Source organism: Galleria mellonella, unplaced genomic scaffold (assembly GCF_026898425.1).
Source record: "Galleria mellonella isolate WM207_F2 unplaced genomic scaffold, CSIRO_AGI_GalMel_v1 utg33, whole genome shotgun sequence".
Taxonomy (NCBI): domain Eukaryota; kingdom Metazoa; phylum Arthropoda; class Insecta; order Lepidoptera; family Pyralidae; genus Galleria; species Galleria mellonella.
This window is the reverse complement of record NW_026442079.1, coordinates 13203427-13228758: the sequence shown is the minus strand read 5'-3', so window position 1 is coordinate 13228758 and position 25332 is coordinate 13203427. Positions and strand designations below refer to the sequence as shown.

General features: G+C 34.6%; 1 protein-coding gene across 1 annotated transcript; it reads left to right on the top strand.

The window, feature by feature from the left end:
- On the top strand, positions 1-25332 carry LOC113513082 (paraplegin). The gene is made up of 15 exons (XM_052896537.1): positions 1-294; positions 739-891; positions 2004-2144; positions 3737-3874; positions 5002-5095; positions 14027-14160; positions 14462-14626; positions 15200-15351; positions 16016-16238; positions 16788-16921; positions 19010-19146; positions 19860-20062; positions 20931-21050; positions 21324-21509; positions 22905-25332. The coding sequence occupies exons 1-15, from the start codon at positions 115-117 to the stop codon at positions 23118-23120; spliced, it is 2376 nt and encodes a 791-aa protein (XP_052752497.1). The 5' UTR covers positions 1-114; the 3' UTR covers positions 23121-25332.

Below are 25332 nucleotides of genomic sequence, written 5' to 3'. Positions count from 1 at the left end.
GTAGCGATAGAAAATAACCTAAAATATTTATTTTGAAAATAATTCTTATAAATAAGAGAAGTTACTTTATTATAATTCGTTTAATTATACATATTACGCGATAGGAAATTCACAATGTTAACTATTAAGAGATTGCCGACATTGTCGGCGTCTAAAATTAAATCAAAATTGCATTTTGATCTAAAAAGTTGTTATAATGAGAAACAATTAGGCAAATTTTGTAATCATAAGTTGTTAAAATTGTGTAGATCTTTTTCAGTACTACATAATGTAACGAACAAGTCAAAAAATCCGGTAAGTTGCATAACATGGTGTTTATAATTTTTTTTACGTATTTAAACTATATATTACATTATTGGTAATAATTCTCAAAAAACTTATCTGTGGACTGTAACTATTGGTAAATAAATTTATAAATGTTTTTTTATATTTGAATACTACTTGGATGTGCTGCAAGTTGTTTGTTATTATTTTTTTCCATTAAATGTCCACTGCTGGATATAAGCCTTTCCCATAAGGGATGTTTTGCCAATAGTTGCCACGCTTGGCAGGCGAGTTGGCAACCGCAATTAGGCTTTTAGAGATGTTTTAAAAGAGATACTGTTTTCTATCCCTTGCCCACCCTTTGTCGTCTCTTACAACATCCATGTGAAGGGAAGGGGTGACCTATTCTATGCTGGCTTACATATGGCCATGATGATGTTTGTACTGACCTTAAAATTGGATTTCTTGTTACAGCAACTACGCCACTTTAATGCAGAGTATAAAGCAGCATGCGCATTGTTGAAGCGATCCAATTTGCCTGGACTGGATTTGTTCACTAATAAATTAGGAATGCGCACATTGCACACAACCTCACCTAGTTTTAACCAAAATGAAGATAAAGATAAGGTATAATATTAATATTGTGTTAACAAGACTTATTTTTACAAAATATGTCTGCAAAGATAGCTCTATCCCGCTCATGTTACTGCTGTCAAGGAGTTTTGCTTGCATCTCTGTGTTTCTGTTTAAAGGGTAGAATTATAATAACAATATCCTGTAGGCCTACCATGAAATGATTTCTGAAATTTCGGGGACAAACGAAACAGAAATTTGATGTTAAAATTACATAATACATTTCGTTTGAAATTATTAAAAATGTTAAAAAATATCGTTCCTTTGAGTAATTAGGATAGGATTTATGATGAATGAAATGTTAAGCTCCATTTACTGGCTCGAATTCTGTATGAACAAAAACACGATATTGAGTCTGAAAATTCGGAAATTAATTTCATGGTAGACCCCCTGTATCGAGAAAGTTAGGGTGGGGACAATGAAACAATATGGCGGGGTGGGAAGGTTTGTTAGTAATGCAAACTACCAGAACCATTGCTAGTAATATATCCTGTCGAATTAACCTCCACACAGCCCCCCCCGGAAACCATCATGCTGAATTCTAGATGGGCTAACTTACCTGACTTTTCATCCTCTGTTAGTACAGCCGAAGTTACCTTTTCATTAGCATCCATTAATAAAACAATATTGTACTAAAATGTATATTTCAAAGTTAAACAATATATAAATAAATTTTAATATTTTCTTATTAGTGTTTTAAATGGTCATTTAGACAATAGGATATAAAAAAAAAATTACGAGCTAAAAAGATAATGGATTACATAATATCTATTTACTCAATTAATACATAATACTATTTCTAAATCTGTAATTGGAGTTGTGCAGAATAAGTCGGGATAATCAAATATTCAGATAGCTAATGTTCGGATAATGTATTTGTAGGTCATCATAAACTATTCATTGACAAGCTTATGTTTTTTTTCAAAAACATTTCAGATACAATATCTTAGCCATCAGGATTTGCATTGTATAAGAGATGATATGAAAATTGCAATGTATGTTATGTATTTCTAGTCTTGTTTATATCTACAGGTTTTTTTTATTTATCCACAAGTTGCACCTTAAGCCACATACAATATTATAGAGAACTTAATAATTATTTTTAGGATAACAAGGATAAAAAGAAGAAAGATGTAGACAATAACCTTCCTTCATTGATGATGAAAGTAGCGTTTTGGATGTTCACAACGTGCATTCTGGTGATTGCAAGTACACTTTTAGTTCCTGGAGACAATACACAGAATGAGGTAAGTGGCTGGATAATATTTGATAGAATAACAATAATAACCGTGACCGAAATGTGGGGGGTGACATCTACTGAAATCATTCCAATCGTTATGTCAGTGAACGGTCTTATCCCAACCAGTCTGGAACAACATCTCAGACGGTTGGGATTCCGAGGCGGTTCACTTCCGGGAAAGATGCAGAAAGCGGTGCTCTTAGATTCTGCCCGCATTGTACGCCGGTTTCTCTCCCTGAGGCCCTGAACCCCGGCCGACTGCGCTTCTGCCGGGGGTTAGTTGCCATTTCCTCTCCTTAAGAGGGGTGATGAGAATTTTTGTAAAATTTAAAAAATAATAATAACTGTATATTTATTTATTTACACATACACTGAACATACTCTTCACTTAATAGTATCATTCATTAGATATACTCTCTTTCATTGGAAAAAAATATAAATTATACATAATAATATGACAAGACTACTAGTCTCAAAACAACATTAAAATTACACGATTATATAATAACATCATTAATTTATTTTAAATTACAATAAAAGCAAAAAATAAACATAAGATGAATGTAGCACTGTTTATGGAAAAGCCATTTAAGTTTCATCCATATAGGTCAGTATACATTAGTTTAAACACTCCAGTTATAAGTTAGAACAATAATAAATTAAAACATTACTGGCCACAATACCCTATCACTAGTACTACACAGTAATACACTATCTATAGTGGGTTGACACTGAATTAAACGCACTTTTACACCCTAATATCAGTACACTGCCATGAGGCAACATTCCAATTAACGTGTAACTAGAATTTATTTAATTATCAAACCATTTTCAAAAGAAGAAGTTCTCATTTCCTTTGTTATTTTTTTTTTTTATATTTGTAGCCACATATTTTCTATCAGTTATATAATTTATATATTTGAAAAATTCTTTTTTATCTGTGGGACAAATTTACTGGTTGGTAAATATGTATGGAATAGAAATTTTATAAAAATCGGTTTGGTAGTTTAGTTTTGAAATCAAAAATAACTGCTTTTGTCACAACTGAAATCTGGTTTTATGTGGAAACCAATCGTAATTCAAAATTACATATATTTAGAATTACTTTGCCTTTGCTTCTATAGTGCCATCTATACTTTGTTCCCCATTTTACCCTGGTGAAGTGTAATAGTGCCACCACTGTGGGATGAGTACTTGGTGATCTGTAATACAGGTTTATCCTACTACAGACACCAGTTCTTCACAATACATCGAATTGTGTAAGCTAGAAAAATAAATCTCTCTTAATAAGTCATATTGAATATAATAGATGCACTACTGATATTGCAAAGAAAATTAATTTAAAATTAAAAACAAAAAAGGAAAACAGAATAGAACTGCTGTAAAAGCAGAGAAAAATCTAAAAAGACATGGATGGACTTTGTGAACGATGATATGTTCAGAATGGGAGTGACTGTGGACATCACTGCAAATAGAAATGAATGGAAGATGAAACATATTATGCAGACACCAAATAAATAATTGGGATAAAGGTAGACAGATAGTGATCGAATAAAAATAACAATAACTATGTTGTTTCTTATTGTGTGTTTGTTACAGCTTATACGCTATGTCTCTTGGAATGAGTTTGTATACTCGATGCTCTCCAAAGGGGAAGTGGAGGAGCTGATTGTAAGGCCTGACATGGAAGTGGTCACCATCATATTGCATGAAGGTGCTGTGGTTAAAGGGAAACGGGTAAGTCAAATATGTTGCAGTTAATATTTCAGGAGTTTTTTTTTTAAATCAAGTTAGTATATCTTTAGATTTATTGACAGATCTTTTGGATTGTTATTAATTGGACTTTTTTAAGGTATTTTAATTTGTTTATTTGGTTAAATTAACAATGACAAAATAAAGAATAATATAAAACATTTTTAATGAAAAATATTTGGCTAAGATGCCAACAATATTTACTTTATTTTATTTAAGTAATATATTTTGGTTGTACTGTTTAAACCACTATATTTATATGATCTCTAAATTTGCCTGGAATAGATTGCTATTTAGTCATAGAGTCATGTTTATGTTAGTGCATAAAGTACAGCAAGAAAATAGTTTGAGGTTTAATAATTGCTAATTTAGCACTACACATGCTGGGTTCCTGTGTCACTCCACCATTACTACCTTAACAAAAGTAATTGTTTATTATTTACTATGTAAATTAATATTTATCTGGTATCGTAAATTGTATTACGTGTCAGTACCGATCTCGTCCAGTCAATTCATCCCGCAATCTTTGAGGAGGACAGTGAGGAGTTTTATGAAATCATTCTTTCTCACTGCTACTCCGTCAGTGTAAATCTATATCGCAGGCGGAATTATCACTCCATTTTCGATAATAAAAAACCGAAATATAATCGAATTAAAAAAATTAAATACATATAAAAAACGAGTATTTATAATTGACTGCCACATATATAATAAAGTTATTTATATTCACTGTAAAAAACTAAATATTAAATAAACAAAATATTGTAGCATATATATATATATATATATAATAATAATTATTACTTCAGTCATTAAGTGTCTGCTGCTGAACGTAAGCCTTCCCCATAATGAGAATTTTGCTAATAGTTGCCACGCTTGGCAGGCGGGTTGGCAACCGCGGTTAGACTTTTCTGTTAGAGTTATTTTGAGAGCTGAGAGATGCTTAAGAGGTATGGGCAGCACCCATCTCTCTACCATAAAGTTCTCTTAGTAGCCTCTTTCGACACTTACAGGAAGAGAAGAAGTGGTCTATTCTATGCTGGGGCCACATGGATGTATATTATATTATAATATTTAAAATTATATATGAATTAGTAATTTTATTGTTTCAGGCCACACATCGAGTTTATCACATGAATGTTGGTGATATACATCGCTTTGAAGAGAAATTACGGGAAACTGAGAAAAATTTAGGTGTTAAAGAAGGTATGATGAGACAGAATTGGTTATACAGTTTTTTTTTCTACTGTCATTTAATGCCAGTAAACACACAATCACAATAGAAAATACACATACAAGAAGTATCCCATACTAGGAAAAGGAACCGGCTCAGTCGATGCTGTGAATGTCCCAGCGTAATGTGAATGGCTGCACAGCACTGGTTTTCAGCCAGTCCCTCTCTTAACAAAATACAACCAAAGTGCAAGGTACCACTGTAGTTGCTTCTTACAAGAATTGTTTCTCAAACGATATACTAAATAAAAAGAAAAGAAGTTTTCGTTTGTGCCTATATTTTACACACATACACACACACACACACACACACACACACACACACACACACACACACACACACACACACACGCACGCACGCACGCACGCGCACGCACACACACACACACACACACACACACACACACACACACACACACACACACACACACACACACACACACACACACACACACACACACACACACACACACACACACACACACACACACACACACACACACACACACACACACACACACACACACACACACACACGCAAGAAAGCACGCACGCACATTGTATGTAAGTAGGATATATTTGAGAAATTATACATATCGACGGTTGAAAGGCAACCTTAACTAAGCGACATTTAATAAACTTTACAGGAGAGCGGTTTAAAGTTGAAATTTTTGAAAAAAAAATCATAACTATTTACCTGATTGACGTATCGAAATAATTTTAACAGTTACGGAAAGCATATATTTTTTGTTATTTTTTGATATCAAAGAAAGTTATCCCAGACTAAAATTTGAAGTATTGTGACGGTTCGCCTATAGTACAATAGGTTTAATACCATAAGTACATAGAAAAGAAACAGGGGTTCCTATGGGTGACCGCTGCGAAAGCTGAGCTATTTAATATAAACAAACTTTAAAGTCAAGGTTCACAATAGCGTACAGAGAAGACGTTACCATATATGAAATATTGACACAGAAGGGAAACTCCTTTTGATGTGTTTCCAAAGTGTAGTAGATGTCACAAGAAAATTAAATAAATTAAACAAAAATATATTATATTTTATATATAATCAAATTATAGTTTACCTTTTATCATCAAGTGTAAAAAGGATGCATACAACACAGTTTAATAAGGTTTATGAGAGCCTTTAAAGTTTTATAAATTCGATAATAAAATTAATAGAAAATACCAAAATACGTTAACATATAATTAAATTGAATTTGAAGAAAAGTACAGTTCGAATAATAGGCTAAATCTGATTATTGAAATATCTACCCTTCGGTGACATAATCTATGACGTTATTAGAGAAAGAATAGAAAGAAATAAAGAAAAAAAGAGAGACGGCAGATCGGCGGGCGCGCGGGAGTCGCTTTTTAGGAATTGCGCAATGAAAGAAAAAGAAAGAAAAAAAAAGAGAGGACGGCAAATGGCGCGGGAGTCGTGTTTTAGGGATTGCGCAATAAAATAAAAAAATAACTGGGATATACATCTAGGAGGGACTGGATCGATGAAGGGGTTTGAGATCTTAGTGTATCACTATCGATTAAGTGTGTGAAATTAATCAATAGAAGACTGGAGAATCCGGTGAGCTTGTTCCATTTATTACTACGTAGTTAGATTTTTGACTGTGATCGCAGGCAAAGTCTATACTTAATATTTCCCAACAACTATTAAAATACGTATTTAGTCGAGTCCATATACCTTTAGGTAATGCGTATATCGTTAAATGCAATCACATTTGAACAAAGTTTACATCAATATAATTTACGTACTTACGTTATTCTACTCATATAAAAAATCCAATTATATGGTCGCTTGATAGAACTTCATCAATTTGATTCAATGTTCTAATTGTCCAGTTTTGGAAAATACTTATTAAATCAGCTATTAACCTATTATAATATTAACTAGTTTCATATCTAGTTATTATAAAGTATTTATTTATTGAGGATAATAGACTAAAGTGACTATGGTCTTGTCTCATTGCTAGGGAAACAACCATTGATGAGAGAGAGGGGTTATTGAGTGACGACTCTGTAAATGCAAATGCGGTGTGGGCTACCTTCATTGTTTGGAGTGACTGTTTTATGTGTATTGTGGGGCCGTTCCTTATGTCAGTCGGTGGAGGTTGCCTGTGTTCAGTCGTGGGTTGGTGATGGTTGGGACGATGATGATGATGAAATATTTGTATTTATTACACTACTACAGTGTTGGTTTAGAATATCTATTCATACTTAACGCTTCATGGTGAAGTGTTTTCATACCATTACTCGGTCGACCAGACTAATGATTCTTAGTCTATATTTGATTATCCATGACTACATGTGGGGATTTGTTTTACACCAGATGTACAAAGAGACAGCTTAACTGTTGTAAGTGATTTTATGTGGATGTAATACTTTTAATACATTATTGTGTTAGTAGATAAATTCATGTGACTGTGGGGTGTTTATGGTAAACAAGCCTGTATTGTGTAAATAGATATTTTGTCTTGATTTATTATAAACTTTAATATTGATTTTATTGTAGTAAGCAAGCTGATAATAACAATTCTGTATGTATTACTGGTTTCTAATAATATTTAATTATGCTGATATTATAGGTGTGGATTTAATTCCTAGTGGTAATAAAATTATCAAAGGATTCTCTGACTATAATTACTATTAACTAGGTAACTGTACCTCATGTACAGTATTAAATTAGTACTGAATGACAAGTATGAGTTATGTATTTTACTCATATTTAGGAAGAAAGTTGTCATGGCGATAAAATTTGTATGTGTGTTGTTTGTTCATTCTATATTGACTAGACAAGTTCAGACAGGGTTAATATTAGTGAATCTTTATTGGATTTATATTTAATATACATATTTTGAATATTTATGGGAATAGAATGGAGATATACAAGTAGTAAAATATAAAATTAGTATTTTATAAATTTCATTATCGAGTTAGTTGTATATGTTGGGCTGTATCTAAGGAGATATGAACCTATTAATATCAAGTTAGGACAGTTACTTTAAATATTAATAAAGCAAACACTAACACTGATTATTCACTTCTTTAATAAATTTACATTAGAGGTTAGAAATCAAATAGATAGCATATTGGGAAATGTTCATCACACATGTATTTGAGGAATGTTCTTGATAATTAGTACTGTATGTATATATTATTGCAAGTACAATTGCAATAAGAATGTTAAACTTCTAATCTTCAGTTCATTCTTGAAATTGAGAGTTAGCTTGGCTACTGATATGAATATAAAACTGCAGCATTACTGGATACTATTAATTATTTCTGGTGTAAACCATGATTATTTATGTCACTGATAATTTAAGTCATATATTACGGTTGATATATGATGACTTTATATTTAATTATATTAAACAAATACAAATAAACAAACTTGCTAGTATTTGTTACGTTGACAGTTGTGATAGATAATCAAAATTCAATTCGATACATCAATACGTCATTCAATACGTCATTGAAGTGACAGACGTCAAACAAAAGGGAGGTGAATCACGTTATGATTCTATATCTAAGTCTATAGAAAAATTTATATAATTTTCTATTATTTTATAATAACTGTAGGGGAAATATTAGAATTATTTATATAAGAAAACATACTTAAATGATATGATAATTATTTAAAGACCTAATTTCTTAGGGAATTAATCATGATGATTTAAAACTTGTTTATCTGAGAAATCCTCTTAATAAATAGGTTTTACTAAGACACTAAAAGGAAGTAGATATAGTATAACTATAGTACAGCTACAATAATTGTATGGGACTTACTGTCCTTTCTATACAAATATATATTTAATCTATATCTTTCACATTATAATTATACAATATATTGCCTCTACTACTACAACATACACAAATAGGACTTATTGTCCTTCCTATATACCTATATATAATAATTGACCTGGCACTTTAATGTGTAATTTATCAGTACTTATGACAACCACCAATTAGGACTTATAGACCTCTCTATAAAGCTACATAATTATTTAATCTGATTATTTCACAATGTGATTAATCAAACCTCTACAAATATTACAAAAGATCTCTATTACTCTCAACACAATAATAGCTTGTTGGACTTAGTGTCCTCAAACTTATAGAAAACCCAACTGGTTATTTCACGAGACGTTGTTAACTTGTGATTAATCAGTGTCTTTTAAAGGACTTATAGTTCCTTTAGATATATCTCTCTGAATAAATAATTGGTTAATTCACAATGTGGTTAATCAACAATAATATTATATATAATTGACTGGACTTATAGTTCATTCAGTAGCACTCATTACTTTTAGTAGCTCTCGACCTATGGGTTGGACTACTCGTTTTTAGGCTTCGGCCTAATCAACAGATTTAACTTGAACCTTGAGTATTCTTGGTATTAAGTAAATAATATTAAATTGACAATGCTATGTTATGATATAGCAATTATCAACATTATATGGCTTGGCCAATTCCAGGGTGTGGAAGGTATCCCCTATCACACAAATCTTCATCTCTATCGGACTGTCTTCACAGGTGATCTCTAATGTCACATTATAGGGCCGAAGGGTTATGTCCCATCAAAGTAGGTTCTGGTGTCTGGGTGATCTCGCTTCTTGGTCTGATCTCTTGTGGAGCCGAAGGGAAACCCCCATTGAGTAAGCTCGTAACAGGGTGACGCTGGGAAACAGTTTCGTACTGTTAGTGGGTGATCTCTATGTCGCCATATAGGACTGAAAGGGTCATCGCCCATGAGTAAGCTCTCGTGTCGGAGTGATCCTGGGATTTCAGTTCCGATCCGTTTGCCTCTGGCAAGCACTAATTTATACTGGAAGCATCGTGGGGCTGGTGGAGCCACTGTAATGTTGAAGTAAATGTACTTATGTTTGGTTTGGAACTGAGAATACTCATTCCCTTATTACCATCAGAGTGCATTAATAAATAGTAATACCCTTCCCTACCTTTTTGGAGGAAGAGTTATAGATAGTTGGAAAGTCTTCCACTGGTCCGGGCGTGTGAGGGGCCCGACCGCTCCCCCATTTTTTTTTTATTATTACAGTTATTCTGTAATTTAGTATTAAATTAAATTAATATATTATATTCTAACTTCCTAGTTACATGAATTATGAGTATAATTCATTAATTATTCTTAATCCTTAAATATTTATCAATCATCTTCATTATTTAACTCCTATCATATACCAATTAAAGAACCTTTTGGTTATTACACACACAACGGGTCCTACATTACTAGACGATCACACATTTATTTATCTGGCCAGATGATCAAGTGTTCTACTATAAGATCTGTTCAATATTATATGTTTATTGTAAGGGTTTATATGATTCATGGGATGTTTGGGATATATAAAGCAATATAGGTATGGAGTTATATTGAGGGTGTTAGGCCATTCTTTAGGGTAGATTTTCATGGGTTTTCATTAGGTTAAGCCTTCGTAGGCTTTTCTTAGGCTTTGTAGGTTTTTCATGTGTTAGGTTAGTTTAGAGGGTAGTTTTTATATAAAGGGGTGCAAAAAGGGGGGAACATCACAGTATTTTATGTCGGTTAGATAAAAAATACCTAGATTTGGTTACAGGTAAAATTATATAAATTTACCTAAAAAGTTAACAGAAACGAGTAAAAATATCGTTATCCTGATTCATCTAAATCTCCTTACAAGTACAATTATATAAAAACGTATATTAGATTGAACAAAATCAAGTAAAATTGTCTAGGTAAGTTCTTGTATGATTGTTGTGTTAGCAGAATATGTACCTTTAGTTAATAAATTTTCCTAAAATTATCCCAAACTGACTTTAAACTAATTATTATTAATTATTTATAATGTAATAATGATAATAAATAATACTATAAAATTAACAAAAATATTCATAATATAAGAAGACTAATTTTGCTTTCACATAATTTATCTAAAACCTGTCTTTAATTTTCGTCTATTAAAAAGAATAAATGATTGTTAGAGTTATAATAGGTTATCTGGTTTTTTATTATAATTAATTTAATAAACTATTTTAATTAATTATTAAAATCACAATTTTTAATATCTGATTAGTTTAGAGTGTCTTTGATATTTATTGCACGTGGAAAGCTAACAAAGCAATTAGGAATAACATTGTTTGTGAAAAGTTTGACTAGATCATCATATTTGGCTTTTGATATTGGAAGCTGCGATCGATAACAAGATAAAAGAGATATCTTGGTTTTAAATTGAATTTCAGTATCAAAAGAAGCGTTAGTGTTCACGAATATTTTATATTTAACGTTTTGCTTATCCTTCTTTGAAAGTCAAAATACAAATCTTACTTATCTTTGCAGTTAGATTATTAATATGCAAAAATTGTAAACCATTGAGATGGTGCGTAAACAATTGTATTCTTTAATCTATTCTGTCTTTAATCTACGGGTATATAAGTATGACCAGTCAAGAGAAAGTTTATTTTAATAGTATTAATATTTTCATACTCCTGTAGTGTTGAATGCAACATTCCTAATACAATACGATTACGATTTTGACCGGGACAACAGTCACAATATAAAAGTAATTGCTTGATATTTCCTCTACAGTATCTACAGATTTAATATATTTGTTCAGTATTGATACAATCTTATTTGATCCTCGTTTGCCATTAGTTTCATCCCAATAGTAACAGAAAACATTACGAGTTCCATTTTCATAAAAGCAAATATTGTATACTGCCAGTTTTCTACTATAATACAAAGGCTGGTAATTTTTGGATAAATCTCTTAACAGCATCTATAGTAGTTTTTTTTTTTTTTTTAGTTCTATTTGATAGACATATAATTTATTTGTGTTACTTACAAGCACATAAATTATAAAAAGCGAGAAAAGAGAAATTATTAAAAAAATACATAAAGCCAAGTACAATTTTTCCTTTTGTGCGTGTGCCATAACAATACAAAATGGTCACAACTCAGTTTATTGCTTTGCCCTCAAAAGAGCAAAACACTGATATTCTGTTGTGGCCAAAGGGGTTTCACATATTTCTGGGTTCAGATATCCCTCTCATATTTTCTTTCGTGCATCCAAAAGTAGAATCTTTTACAATATTGTAAATTGTTTTATCAGAAATGTTCAGAGTAGCTACTAAAAATTGTTGATAAACATACTTTTTACCTTCGCCTTTATTAATAAAATATTTAATAGTGTAGTTGCGCTTATCAGTGTCTGTACATTTACGTTTGATGAATCCTTTTTTGACATAGATACTAACCAATCACGGTGACGTGTTTGGTCAAGATCCCAAAAATCATTGAAAAATTTCCTCTTCTTACTTCAGATAGAGAACCACAGTTATTACCAGATTTTTTGCCAGAGCAAGGATTAGGCGCTGTTTTAACTATACCAGTCTTTGTAATATATTCTTTACCAGATTTTATATTTTTAGTTCGTTCTTTTCTTAGGTTTAATTTTTTAGCTTTGGACGCAGATTCTCCGATAATTTCTAGTTCTTGGTTATCAGGACTACCATCGTTAGTTTTAGTGTTATTTTTTTAGTACGTTTTACTTCTTATTATTTTTCTTCTATTTCATTGTATATTATTATCATCATCAGAGGTTACTTCTTCTCCTTCTGACCAATTATCTGAATCATTTTTGCCATAAAATATGGAAAAGTCTTCTTGATCTGACATATAATCAATATAACTAACATCTTTCTTAGGTATTCTTTTATATTTAATTGGATTTAATTCATTGGATTCTTTACTCAAACCGGTCGATGTAGATGGTGCATCATGGTCTGATGATAAAGAACGTGAGATTTTCTCATTTTCGTAATTATATATATTTGATGCAGAGTTATCAGATTTATTTAACGTTATGATATTATAATCATGATCAATCGATACAATAGTAGTGCCAGGAAATGCCACCTGTTTAGTTGATGCCGTGTTATCTATTATAGTGCTTGCAATGTCAATGGTAATAAACACATACACATTTTCTATTTGCCAAATATAATATTTGTATTTCGCGTACTGGTAAATTTATCTAAGCGCCATTTTTACTCATTTCAACGAGTCAAATATATGCAGTAAAAATATATACCGCTAAAAGCAAACGTATTTTTATACACGTAAAAATATCTAAGGTATAATTTACTTTAATTTTATTTTTAGTTAAATTACATAAATTGCAATATCACAAAATATTACATCAGGTAAAATTACATAACCAAATTATTTATATTTTTTTTAAATAGGTACAATATACTAAAACAGATAAAAACGAAATTTCATAACAAGTAAAAATTCCTATTTGCAAATAAAAGTGATAGCAAAGATATGAAAAATTGAATAAATCCATATTTCAACTTTTAAAATGGCGTAAGTAGCAAATATTCTTTAAATGACATTTTTTTTGTCGCTAAGTAAACATAAAATTGTAAATTTAGCTAAAATCACGCAGTACTTAACCGACAAAAAAATTATCGTAGAATTTTAAAACCTAGACCAATCGACGCAGAAAAATCAGGCGATTCGAATGGTATATAAAACTCAGTTTAGGTATTTTTGTCGCTTAGTCAATTTTGCCTTTCAACCGTCGATATAATTAAGAGCAATAGAAGATAAAATATTTATTTTAAAGTTTAGTCTGTCAGTCTAAATGTTTGTTCCACATCACGCAGAAACTACTGCTGCAAATTGGATGCGGTTTTCGCGGTTATATTCTTGAAGGTCTAACTTAAGATTTGGTCTATGTTTAATCTTGATTCATCTATTCAAACTCTCTCGAAACATGTCGTTGCTGTGATAAGTTTCAATATATTCACGACATGCTCTATTTTGATGGTGACTCTATATCATATATCATCTGTATAGTGTTAACTAAAGCACGTTGTTGTCAGGTGTGCGAGTGATCTACGACCGGAACGGTAGCGTGGCCGCCAAGTTCTTCACCACTCTGCTGATAGCTGCCGTAATACTGTCCTTCCTGTATTCCACCAAGTCCATGAAGATGAACATCAACATTGGTGGATTTGTGAGTATATGCATTATTTTGTTGCTAGTAACTACTTCATCGGTAATATCAATACCGGTCCAATATCTATATATTTGGATATACCTTTTATATATATATATGGATGTATGTATGTATGTATATAATGTGTAGTAACAATATTTATACATATTTTAGTAGTAAATGCACCGCCTTCTATATTTTCTGTTCGCCTCATGGTATAAGTGTTAAGTCCGCCATATGTACATTTATTTATATTACATAAATGTGCATTTAAGTTTAAATAAATAAACACATAATTAATAAATATAATAAATTTCAGAGCCAACTCGGCCGCGCCAAGTTCACACTAGTGGATTCGATGACTGGACAAGGCAAGGGTGTCAAGTTCGAGGACGTGGCTGGTCTGCGGGAGGCCAAGGTGGAGGTCATGGAGTTTGTGGACTATCTGAAGAGGCCGGAGCACTATAAGAGATTGGGGGCGAAGGTAAGGTTCTTTTTCTTGTGTAGTATCTATCTTCACGCCAAGTATTTTGTGTAGTAGACAGAGAGACCTGAGTGGCAAACTCCTTACATACATGTTTTGATTTACGACTGTGCTCGTGGTCGTATTATTTATTTATTTATGTGTGATTTAGGTGATAATGCAATGATAACTCGCATAGGCGGGGTTATCGGTATATACTGGCCGGGTACCAGTAAGGGATGATAGGTGAGATTGAAAAAGCAGGCAGTTAGCCCATCGTGACAAATTGAACCGGCGAACCGCGTGGAGGTTGACCTGATAAGGTACATTGTAACCAATGGGGCTGCCAATCCCTATTACTAACAATCCCTTTTCTCCCCCGGATGAAGCAGTTTAGTTAGCCCATCGTGATGAATTCAACAAGAATTGTGGTGCTCCGCCAGCGTATCCCGTTAGCGCAGGCGGGGTTACCATTTCATTTTCACCCATAAAAATAAACCACGTGGAGGTCGATCTGATACATCATTACTAATAATCCCTTTCCCCTAGTCTTAAAGGACCTTTTTTCCAAAGATACTTGTTTCACTTGTCCAGGTGCCCAAAGGCGCTCTGTTGCTGGGTCCGCCTGGCTGCGGCAAGACGCTGCTGGCGAAGGCGGTGGCCACCGAGGCCAATGTGCCCTTCCTGTCCATGAACGGGTCGGAGTTCATCGAGATGATCGGCGGACTCGGCGCCGCCAGGGTTAGGTTTGTTGCTTTGTATGTTTATTAAAGTTTAGCATTTGCACCCGTTTTGCATTTAGTACCCGTGGTATTTAGGACTCTTTCCTTTTTCGAACCCTGCATTCATAAAAAAATGACGATTTAAAAATGCTTGTAAAGGAGTCTATTTTTTTTTAATGGACATAGATAATTAAACGGTACCCCCGTCTGCCCTATTGGTATACGCTGGCGAGGCACCAGTGAGGGATGACAGGTGAGGATGATAGATAGATAGATAGATAGATAATTTATTTGCATTACTTACAGCACACAAACAACAATAGACATAGACAGACATGCACAGTGAAAAAAAGATAAAAAAAGATACATGTACAAAAAATAAAAAAAGAAAAAAAAAGAAAATGCTTAAAATTTGTAACAATTTTTTCTCTTCATGCGTGTGCCACAGTAACACAAAATGGTCACGACTCAGCTTATTGCTTTGCCCTAAAAAGAGCATAACACTGATATTCTGTTGTGGCCAAAAGTGAGCATGATGAAAGGGCAGGTTAGTTAGCCCATCGTGATGAATACATCTGGAATTCAGCACGATAGTTTCCAGAGGGGACCATGTGGAGGTCGACCTGGCAGTTAATATGACGATTATAATACGCGTCCAATAAATGTGTCCACGTATACCACTGTGCAGAGACCTGTTCAAAGAAGCAAGCTCGAGGGCGCCCTGCATCATCTACATAGACGAGATGGACGCCGTGGGCCGCGCCAGATCCTCGGGGCCGGCGAACTTCGGTCCGGGCGGCGGCGAAGGCGAGCAGACCCTCAACCAGCTGCTCGTGGAGATGGACGGCATGAAGAGTCGAGAAGGCGTCGTCGTGCTGGCCTCCACTAATCGGGCTGATGTGCTTGACAAGGTATTATATATGATTTATATAATATTTCATAGATATTTACCCCCCAAGGGGGGGGGGGGGGGCTTATGTTCAGCAGTGGACAGTTAAAAGCTGAAATGACGATGACTATGATTATATTAAGTAATTTATGGATAGTAACAAGGTATTTTATAGATGTACACTTTGACCCGGTTTTGCTTGGTTTTTTGGAAATAAAATAGATTCCATGTTATTCAATCATAATGTATCTTTATATAATATATATATATATATATATATATATATATATATATATATATACGATCTATATAAACAACTTCTCTATAAGCAACGTTCTTTATATTTCATTTATTCATAGTTAGTAAAAGAAAAAGTAAAAATATTTTCCAGACGGTAAGTAAGGATATATATAAGCAACATATAACCTATAAGCAACATTTCCCAATAAGATTTTTTTTATTGTAATTGGTTCAAATAAGTTGCTTATATAGAGCGTTCACTGTAGTTATTAAACCGTATCGTCTACGATAGTTCGTACACATCTGTAACTTTCTAGTGTGGCATTTGCAGGCACTGCTGCGACCGGGCCGCTTCGACAGACACATCCTCATTGACCTACCGACGCTGCAAGAGCGCGAGGAGATATTTGAACGCCACCTCAAGAGCATTGTGCTGGAGAAATTGCCCGACAACTACGTCAAAAGGTATACGTATTTTTCACGTCTTTCCCTATACGTTTGTGGATGCAGGAACACTTTAATAACTCGTTTATTTGTAATTTAGACGAATGTGAATTTATTATAAGATTTATTCGTAAAAACATAACTGTAGTCTCTTAACCAATATTAATATTGTAGTTTTAAAAGCGTACAGCAGTTGTGGTTTTATAACTGGGCTCCTAAATAGATTAAGGGGTCACAGTCCCAACCCTTTTAGTATTATGGGGGAATTAATTTTGATAAAAAGTAACTACAACAAAGTTTTATACATAATTTAACAATTAAAAATAAACAGTTTTTTTTTATACAACTTAGAATGGCAAACAAGCTGACGGCCCACCTGATGGAAAGTGGTAACCGTCGCCTATAGATATGAGCAGTACCATGGACATAACAGAGTATACTAAAATACATGATCTTATACATTGCCAATATATATATATATATATATATATATATATATATATATATATATATATATATATATATATATATATATATATATATATATATACCAAAATAAAATTTTACAAGGTCTAATCCGTTAGCTAAAGTAATTACATAGTATATAAAGAGCGAGTGAAGTTATTGTCTATCGCCGCAATAGCAGACCGTCTGTGTCTCACTTCACTACGGAGTAGTGTGGTTTATAATTTTTTTTTTTTATAATGTTTAATAAGGACTGAACAAATGTAATCTATTGTGGTTCCGGCATGGAATGGACCACTCCTTTTCCTGTGAGTATCGTAAGAGGCGACTAAGGGAACTTAACTGTCGAGAAATAGGCAGCAGCGTCTCTCTTAAAACATCAAACTCTAACTGCGGTTGCCAACTTGCCTGCCAAACGTGGCAATTATTAGCACAAGCTCCCCGTTAGAGGTAGGCCTATGTTCAGCAGTGGACAGCTAATGGCTGGTATGATGATGACGAAGAATCTATTGTTCCCCATTATAAATTTTTTTTTTATGGGTGAAAATGTTATGGTAACCCCGCCTGCGCTAACGGGATACGCTGGCGGAGCACCAGTGAAGGGTGATAGATGAGAATGAAAACAGGCCAGTTAGCCCATCATGATGAATTCATCAGGAATTAACCATGATAGTTTTCAGGGAGAACCGTGAGGAGGTCGACCTGGTTGGGTATATTGCTAGCAATGGAATTCTCAGTCTCCATTACTAACAATCCCTTTACCCCCATTATTATATTATAACTAGCTGACTCGGCAAACGTTGTTTTACCATATACATTATTTCGAGAACTATACATGAAAATTTATCGTACTACAATTATTATATTCGATTGCCATTTTGCAACCCTATTGAGACATATAAAAATCGCGATTAAAAAACAGGGGTTGATAGTAAAACCGTGAAAATTAAAATTTGTATGTATTTTTCAATGCTAAATCATAATAAAATAAAAATAAAAAAATATGTCAAAAAAATAAAAAGAAATATTTAGGGGTGGGTCACCCTTATCATTGAGGGGTATGAAAAATAGATGTTGGCCGATTCTTAGACCTACCCAATATGCATGCAAAATTTCATAAAATTCGGTAAAGCCGTTTCGGAGAAGTTTGGTAACAAACACCGCGACATGAGAATTTTATATATAAGATTATTATTTCAGCCGTTAATCCTTCTTTGCATGATTTTTTTATTGGTGAAATAAATCAAGGTGATATAATTCATGTTCAAAATTAAAGAAAAAATGGTTAAAAAATTAAATTTGACAGCTATAATTTTTTATCTGCAACGGACATTAAATTAATTAAAGGTATCCAGACACGATCAACTTAAAGTTTATAGGTTATTTTATAAAATTTTTGGGCATTCAATGTTATGATGGAAATTTCCACCATTATGCAAAGAAAGGTAAACTGTCCACTGATGAACCTCCTTTCCCATAAGGGGAGTTTTGCCACTAGTTGCCACGCTTGGCAGGTGGATTGGCAACCGCGGTTAGGCTTTTACAGATGTTTTAATAGGGACGCTGCTGCCCATCCCTCCACCATGTGCTCCCCTCTCCGCTCATATGCATATTGTTCCCCGTAAAGACAGTAAGTGTTTCCAGGTTGGCGTATCTCACACCAGGCTTCAGTGGTGCCGATATAGCGAACGTGTGCAACGAAGCGGCCCTGCATGCTGCCAGGTTCAAGCAGAACATTGTACGGGCGGCCGACCTCGAGTACGCTGTTGAAAGGGTCGTCGGTTAGTTCATGTTGGCTTTATTAACCGACTTCCAAAATAAGGAGGTCCTCAAATCGATTGTGTATTTTTTTTTCATTTTTACCTCATAACTCTGGCAGTTGTAATGCGATTTGGGATTTTTTTTATTTTAATAAAATTAGTTGTTTAGTTTTTAAATTACTATATTGCCTCCAAGTGAATGTTTATATAACAGTTCTAAAAATGATATCTAATAATAATTATTATATAAAACTAATATACTTCTTAGAATCACAAAAAAAAATTAATGATCAGTCCCATTCATGATCCGTACCCGACCCAAAGGTCTTTTCCAGTCTTTTCCCTTTGAGCCAGATACGAACCAGAACGGCGATTAGGCCCCTATCCGCAATGCGCAGACTCAACTCTCTTATGAAGGATTTATATATATATATATATATACATCCACACACACACACACACACACACATATATATATATATAATCATTACCTGTCATTAAATTAAACCAATGTCAATTAATTAAACCGATCAATTGTGTCATTACGTAAATATCAGAACGATTCATGGCTTAACATAGATATAAATTTGATTATGTATTGACTGTAATTCAGCTGTACGTTTTCCAAAAAAAATAAATAAATTAGTCATTTGCATATATCGACAACGCAGGCGAAGTTACCATTCCACCGTCACCCGTTAATGAAATCGTTATCATCACGTGACCTTCACCAGGCGGCACCGAGAAGCGCAGCCACGCGATGTCACCGGCGGAGAAGAAGATCGTGGCGTACCACGAGTCGGGACACGCGCTGGTCGGCTGGCTGCTGGAGCATACGGACGCCCTGCTCAAGGTCACCATCGTGCCACGCACCAATATGGCCCTGGGCTTCGCGCAGTACACCACGTCCGACCAGAAACTGTATTCTAAGGAGGAGGTGAGAGCAATGCCAATTTATCTCCTTAAAATCCTGATTTTTTAAATCTAATTAAAAAATATATATGTGTACCTTTTACTGTATTTACTAATGGGGAAAAATAGTAAAAAAAATCAAAACGATATTTTTATCTATTTTATTTATTAAAAAAAAAAATTTGTAACATGTGAACAGCCAAATATTAAAATAAAATCGATTGTAGGCGCCCAATGCGATTTATAACCCCGGTATCAAATTTGAAACTTCAGGTATTTAAGGGTTAAGAGCCTCTCTGGTAGGGGGGGGGGAGGGATTGTTAGTAATGGGGTCTAATTTCACCATAACTAACAATACACCCTATCAAGTTGATTTCCACGCGGTTCTCCCTGGAATCTATCGTGATTAATTCTAGTGGAATTCGTTACGATGAGTTAACTGATCTGCCTTTTATCCTCACCTATCATCCCTTACTGGTGCCCCGCCAGCGTATACCGATAATGCAGGCGGGGTTAGCATTCCATTATCACCCATTAAACAAAAACAAAAAAAAAACTCTCCCGGTGGGAGGGTGACACAAAGGTGAGGTGACAAGAGGTGAGGGCAAAGGGGAGTTTTGCCAGTAAATTCCACGCTTGGCAGGTGGGTTGGCAACCCACCAAACTGGTGGAGTGATGTTTTAAGAGGGACGCTGTTGCCCATCCCTCGCTTTTCTTTAGTCGCCTCTCACTACACCCACGGGAAAGGAAGCGGTGGCCTATTCTATACTGGGACTACACAGCGATTTTTTTAAAGCCGACATTTTATTGTGCTTTCCGCTCTTTTATTCAAGTCCAATTATTTTTTAATGTATTTGACATGTTTTGATAGAAAATAAATAATGTGTTTGCAGTTATTCGATCGTATGTGCATGGCGCTGGGCGGGCGGGCGGCGGAAGCGATCACCTTCAATTCCATCACCAGCGGCGCCCAGAACGACCTCGAGAAGGTCACCAAGATCGCCTACGCTCAGGTTGGTGTTACTCCCAATAACAATTAGGATTGATCACGTTATATTTTTATGCAACTTTTATGCAAAATGGCGTACAATACAATGGCATACAAACTTAAAATGGCTTTGGGCATGTTTTATGTGGAACGCTGTTGCCTATTTCTTACCTTGACTTAGTCGCCTCTTACGACACCCAGGGTATATTGCTAGCGATGATTTCCACCAGGATACCCACCACTTCCCATCAACTTGATCACGACACAAGTTAGAATAAAAACAATAATAATATTCCAGGTTCGAGTGTACGGCATGTCGCAGGCGGTAGGGCTGGTATCATTTCCGGACGTGAAGGAGCACGGCAAGAGTCCATTCAGCAAGACCCTCAAGAACCTGATCGATCTGGAGTCGAGGAAGCTAATCGCGGACGCGTACTACCGCACCGAGAACATCCTAAGAACGAACCAGGATAAGTTGAAGGCGGTAAGTCGATAGTTTATCAATATTATAGTAAACTGTTAAGGAAAAATCTTAATGTAATCTACATTTTTCAAAAATAAATATTTTTTTTTTCATACAACTTAGAATGGCAAGCAAGCTGACGGCCCACTTGATGGAAAGTGGTAACCGTCGCATATAGACATGAGCAGTACCAAGGACATAACAGATTATACTGTTTCGCCCATGATATCCCTCATGCGTTGCCATTCCTGAGGACTCAGGTGTTATTCCTCTGTACCCAGTAAATTCACGCCATATCCCACCCTTCAAACCGAAACACTGCCATGCAAACACAACTGCTTTACGGTAGAAACACGAATGGGACAGAGGTACCCAAGCAATCGACTTTTGTACAGTCTCCCTCTGGTAAAGTAATTAAATATAATATATAAAGTAAATATATAGGAACTGCCGCTCTTAATCGTGAGGTAATGTTGCAATTAAACCACTCTTCCCGGTTCGTCAGCTTAGAGCACCGTCTCCTCACTGCACTTCTTTTGCCAGTTTACTATCCCTGGATAATTAATTGGAATATTCTCCACTTCCCAGATGACAGATATCGTCGGAGATAGGCAAGGGTGGCGTCTCTAAATAAATATTGTTCACATTAATCTTATAGCCACTTGTCGACACCATCACTTCCCTTCGTCGCCACACAAAAACCTGTCTTTCCCATCGGTTGTCGGTTCTTCGAGCTATGTGACCAGCCATTGCCACAACAGCTTGCTGCATGATACAGTAATAAAATAAAATGTAAAATAAAAGATTTAAAATAAAATAATAAGAAAACGGATTATAACAAGATATTTATCTTTTTGAAACTCACGAACGTAACCTTCGTTCCAATAATACTCTCCAATTATCTTTCCCCTCTCACCGTACTGGTTACGCTTCAAACTCTTTTCTCCTACATTCTTCACGACTGTGGAACGCGCTTCCTGATGCCATTAAGAGACTACCGACTAAACCGTCTTTCAAAAAAGTGTTCACGCTCACTGTTTTACTTTATCCGAGCAGTAAGTGCTTTATATTATTCCCAAATTCGTGTATAGTATAGTATATGCCATATATGTGTAAGTATATTTGTTATTCATATATATTTATTCGTTTATATATGTAATTTTAGTATGTATGTATATCAATAATTAGTAGTACCGCATTCGAGTATTCTGACACTTCCCTATGGTTGACTGGGAGAGAATGCTTTTAGTATTAAGTCCGCCATGTACACATATTTGTACTAATGAATAAAAAAATAAGTATTTTAAAATTACTTGTTATAAAAAACCATGTACAGTCTAAACTTGCTGTTTTAAGTCGTGTGACAGGGGCACGAAGCCAAGCAGTCGAATTAATAATGCCAACTTTGTGTTGCAGCTTGCCGAAGAATTATTGAAAAATGAAACTCTGAATTTCCAACAAGTGCAAGATATACTCGGCCCGCCGCCGTTCCCGAGGAAGAAGTTCGTTGACCCGGTGGAATTCGAGAACAGTTTGAGGAACATGGAGAAGGCTGCGACGGCTGCAGACGACACCCCGGTGGGAGCACCGTCGGCCAAGCCCGAGTCGCAGCCGGGCGTGCAGTTCGTGTAATCACTCTTGTGTATGACAATAATCCTAAAGAGAGCGTACTACTTTAAAGACCACATTATAAATATGTAATTTTTAATTATGGTGAATAAAAGAAATCATTTCTGACTGTAACGTACATTTTCCATTTTGAATATATTATTTAAAATGGGAATTATGCGCAATTACGAAATACAAAAATGATATACGAGACGAGGCTGATAAGTTTGCTACCGCAGGTGCTAAATGAATGAAAAGTATAGTTAAATATTTTTTATTTTTCAAAATTATCCTCTTCAAGGGAAATACATTTTTTTACATCGTGAATACAAAGTGTTTATGCCTTTGTAAAAATATTCTTGGGTCTCTCCTCGAAATTATTTTCCACTACTATGTTTTCTACTGTCAGTCGAAATTACCAGAGGGAGACTGTACAAAAGTCCATTGCTTGGATACCTCTGTCCCATTCGTGTTTCTACCGTGAAGCAGTTGTGTTTGCATGGCTGTGTTTCAGTTTGAAGGATGGGATATGGTGTGAATTTACAGGCTACAGAGGAATAACACCTGAGTCCTCAGGAATGGCAACGCATGGGGGGTATCATGGGCAAAGCAGTATACTCTGTTATGTCCATGGCACTGCTCATGTCTATAGGCGACAGTTACCACGTTCCATCAGGTGGACCGTCAGCTTGTTTGCCATTTTAAGTTGTATAAAAAAAATCTTTGTCTATTTAATTCTTTTTTAAAATTTTGAAAAGAGAAAATGTCACTAGGATCCGGGTGTAGACTGTAGGTGGGTGGTTAATTTCTATGTATTTCTAAGTTATATAAAAAAAAACTTTTTTGTTATTATTCTTTTTTAAAATTTTTAAAAGAGAAAATGTCACTAGGATCCTGTTCTAGACTATAGGGTGGGTGGTTAATTTCTATGTATCCCATACTTTTTAAGGCATCTCTTACAACCGAGCGGTGTGAAGGGGCGCGTCGTCTTGCAAAAACAGCACTCCGCGCGCTAACTTGTCACATTTCTTCTATACAATCACGTGCTTGACCCAGTAATTTAGCGTAGTACTGTCCGTTCATTGTGTCCATGTAAAATCTCTCCAATTTGTTTCTTACTATACCGTATTTCTTCTGCTATCTGTCACAGTTTAAATCTTCGATTGGCCAGTACTATTCGTTCAAGTTTTTAACGTTTTCTTCGGTCACTACCATTACTGGGCGTCTAAGGCAAGGTTCTTCTTCTCTGTCTTCCTTGTTGAAATAGCCGAGCTCATTTTTCTACCATTTTATATGAAGGTGCATAATCCTGAAGAACCGGTGACATTTGTCAAACATTTTTTTGGTATATTTCTTTGGATTACAGCGCGGTGCTCCAAATTGCGAGAATTTTCAGTTTTCTCTGGCACGATGTTGTTTATTGTTTCAGGAATTGAGTTTTAATGAACAAAATATAAAAATGGGATATTATTTATACTTACAAGGAGTCATGCAATTAGTACTATCAGTCGATGATGAGTCAACGCCAAGTACCTTTAGTCGCGAACTTATCAGCCGCCCCTCGTATGTGTAAATACGACCGTTAATTAAAAAAAAAAACAAAATTTTGCAGGCAAAATTTATTATTAATAATTTTATGACTATAGATGTATTTATGAAAATTGTATGAGTCCCCACGCGTTTACGAAACGTGTAGAAATGATTTGTAATTTAAAAAAAAAATGTGTCCATGGTATTGTATACAAAAGTTGTCGACATGGGTACCTCTGTCCCAGCCGTGAAGCAATGTGCTTGTTCTATGTTTCGGTTTGAAGGTTGGGACATGACAGTGAAATTACAGGCTACACAGGCATAACACCTTAATCCTCAGGAATTGCGTCATATGTGGGTCACATTGCATATGAAATCAATTATCGACGGTGACTACATACCATCAGGTGGACCATCAGTCTGTTTATCACTCATAAAAATCTTTGCTGTTTTAGAATTAATTTATCGCCTGCAAATTCCATCGGTTCCGTAGGACGCCTCAATCTTATTGAGCAAGCTTACGTATGTTATATTGTTGTTATTTTAATTTTTTTAACTATATATAATTTATTTGTTTTTACATAATGTTAGACTATAAATCGCTGTGCATCGTAAATTTAAATTTAATGTATTCAAGTCGAAAAAATTCAAGTAAATGTAAATGTTGGAGATTAATTTTATTATTTAAATAAATGAATGCAAAAAC

Excerpts from the sequence above, each read along its gene's own strand:
- LOC113513082 (XM_052896537.1), top strand. The coding sequence starts at position 115 with ATGTTAACTATTAAGAGATTGCCGACATTGTCGGCGTCTAAAATTAAA. Across the intron at positions 2,145-3,736 it reads GAGACAATACACAGAATGAG|CTTATACGCTATGTCTCTTG; the intron begins GTAAGTGGCTGG and ends TGTTTGTTACAG. Across the intron at positions 21,051-21,323 it reads CCAAGATCGCCTACGCTCAG|GTTCGAGTGTACGGCATGTC; the intron begins GTTGGTGTTACT and ends ATAATATTCCAG.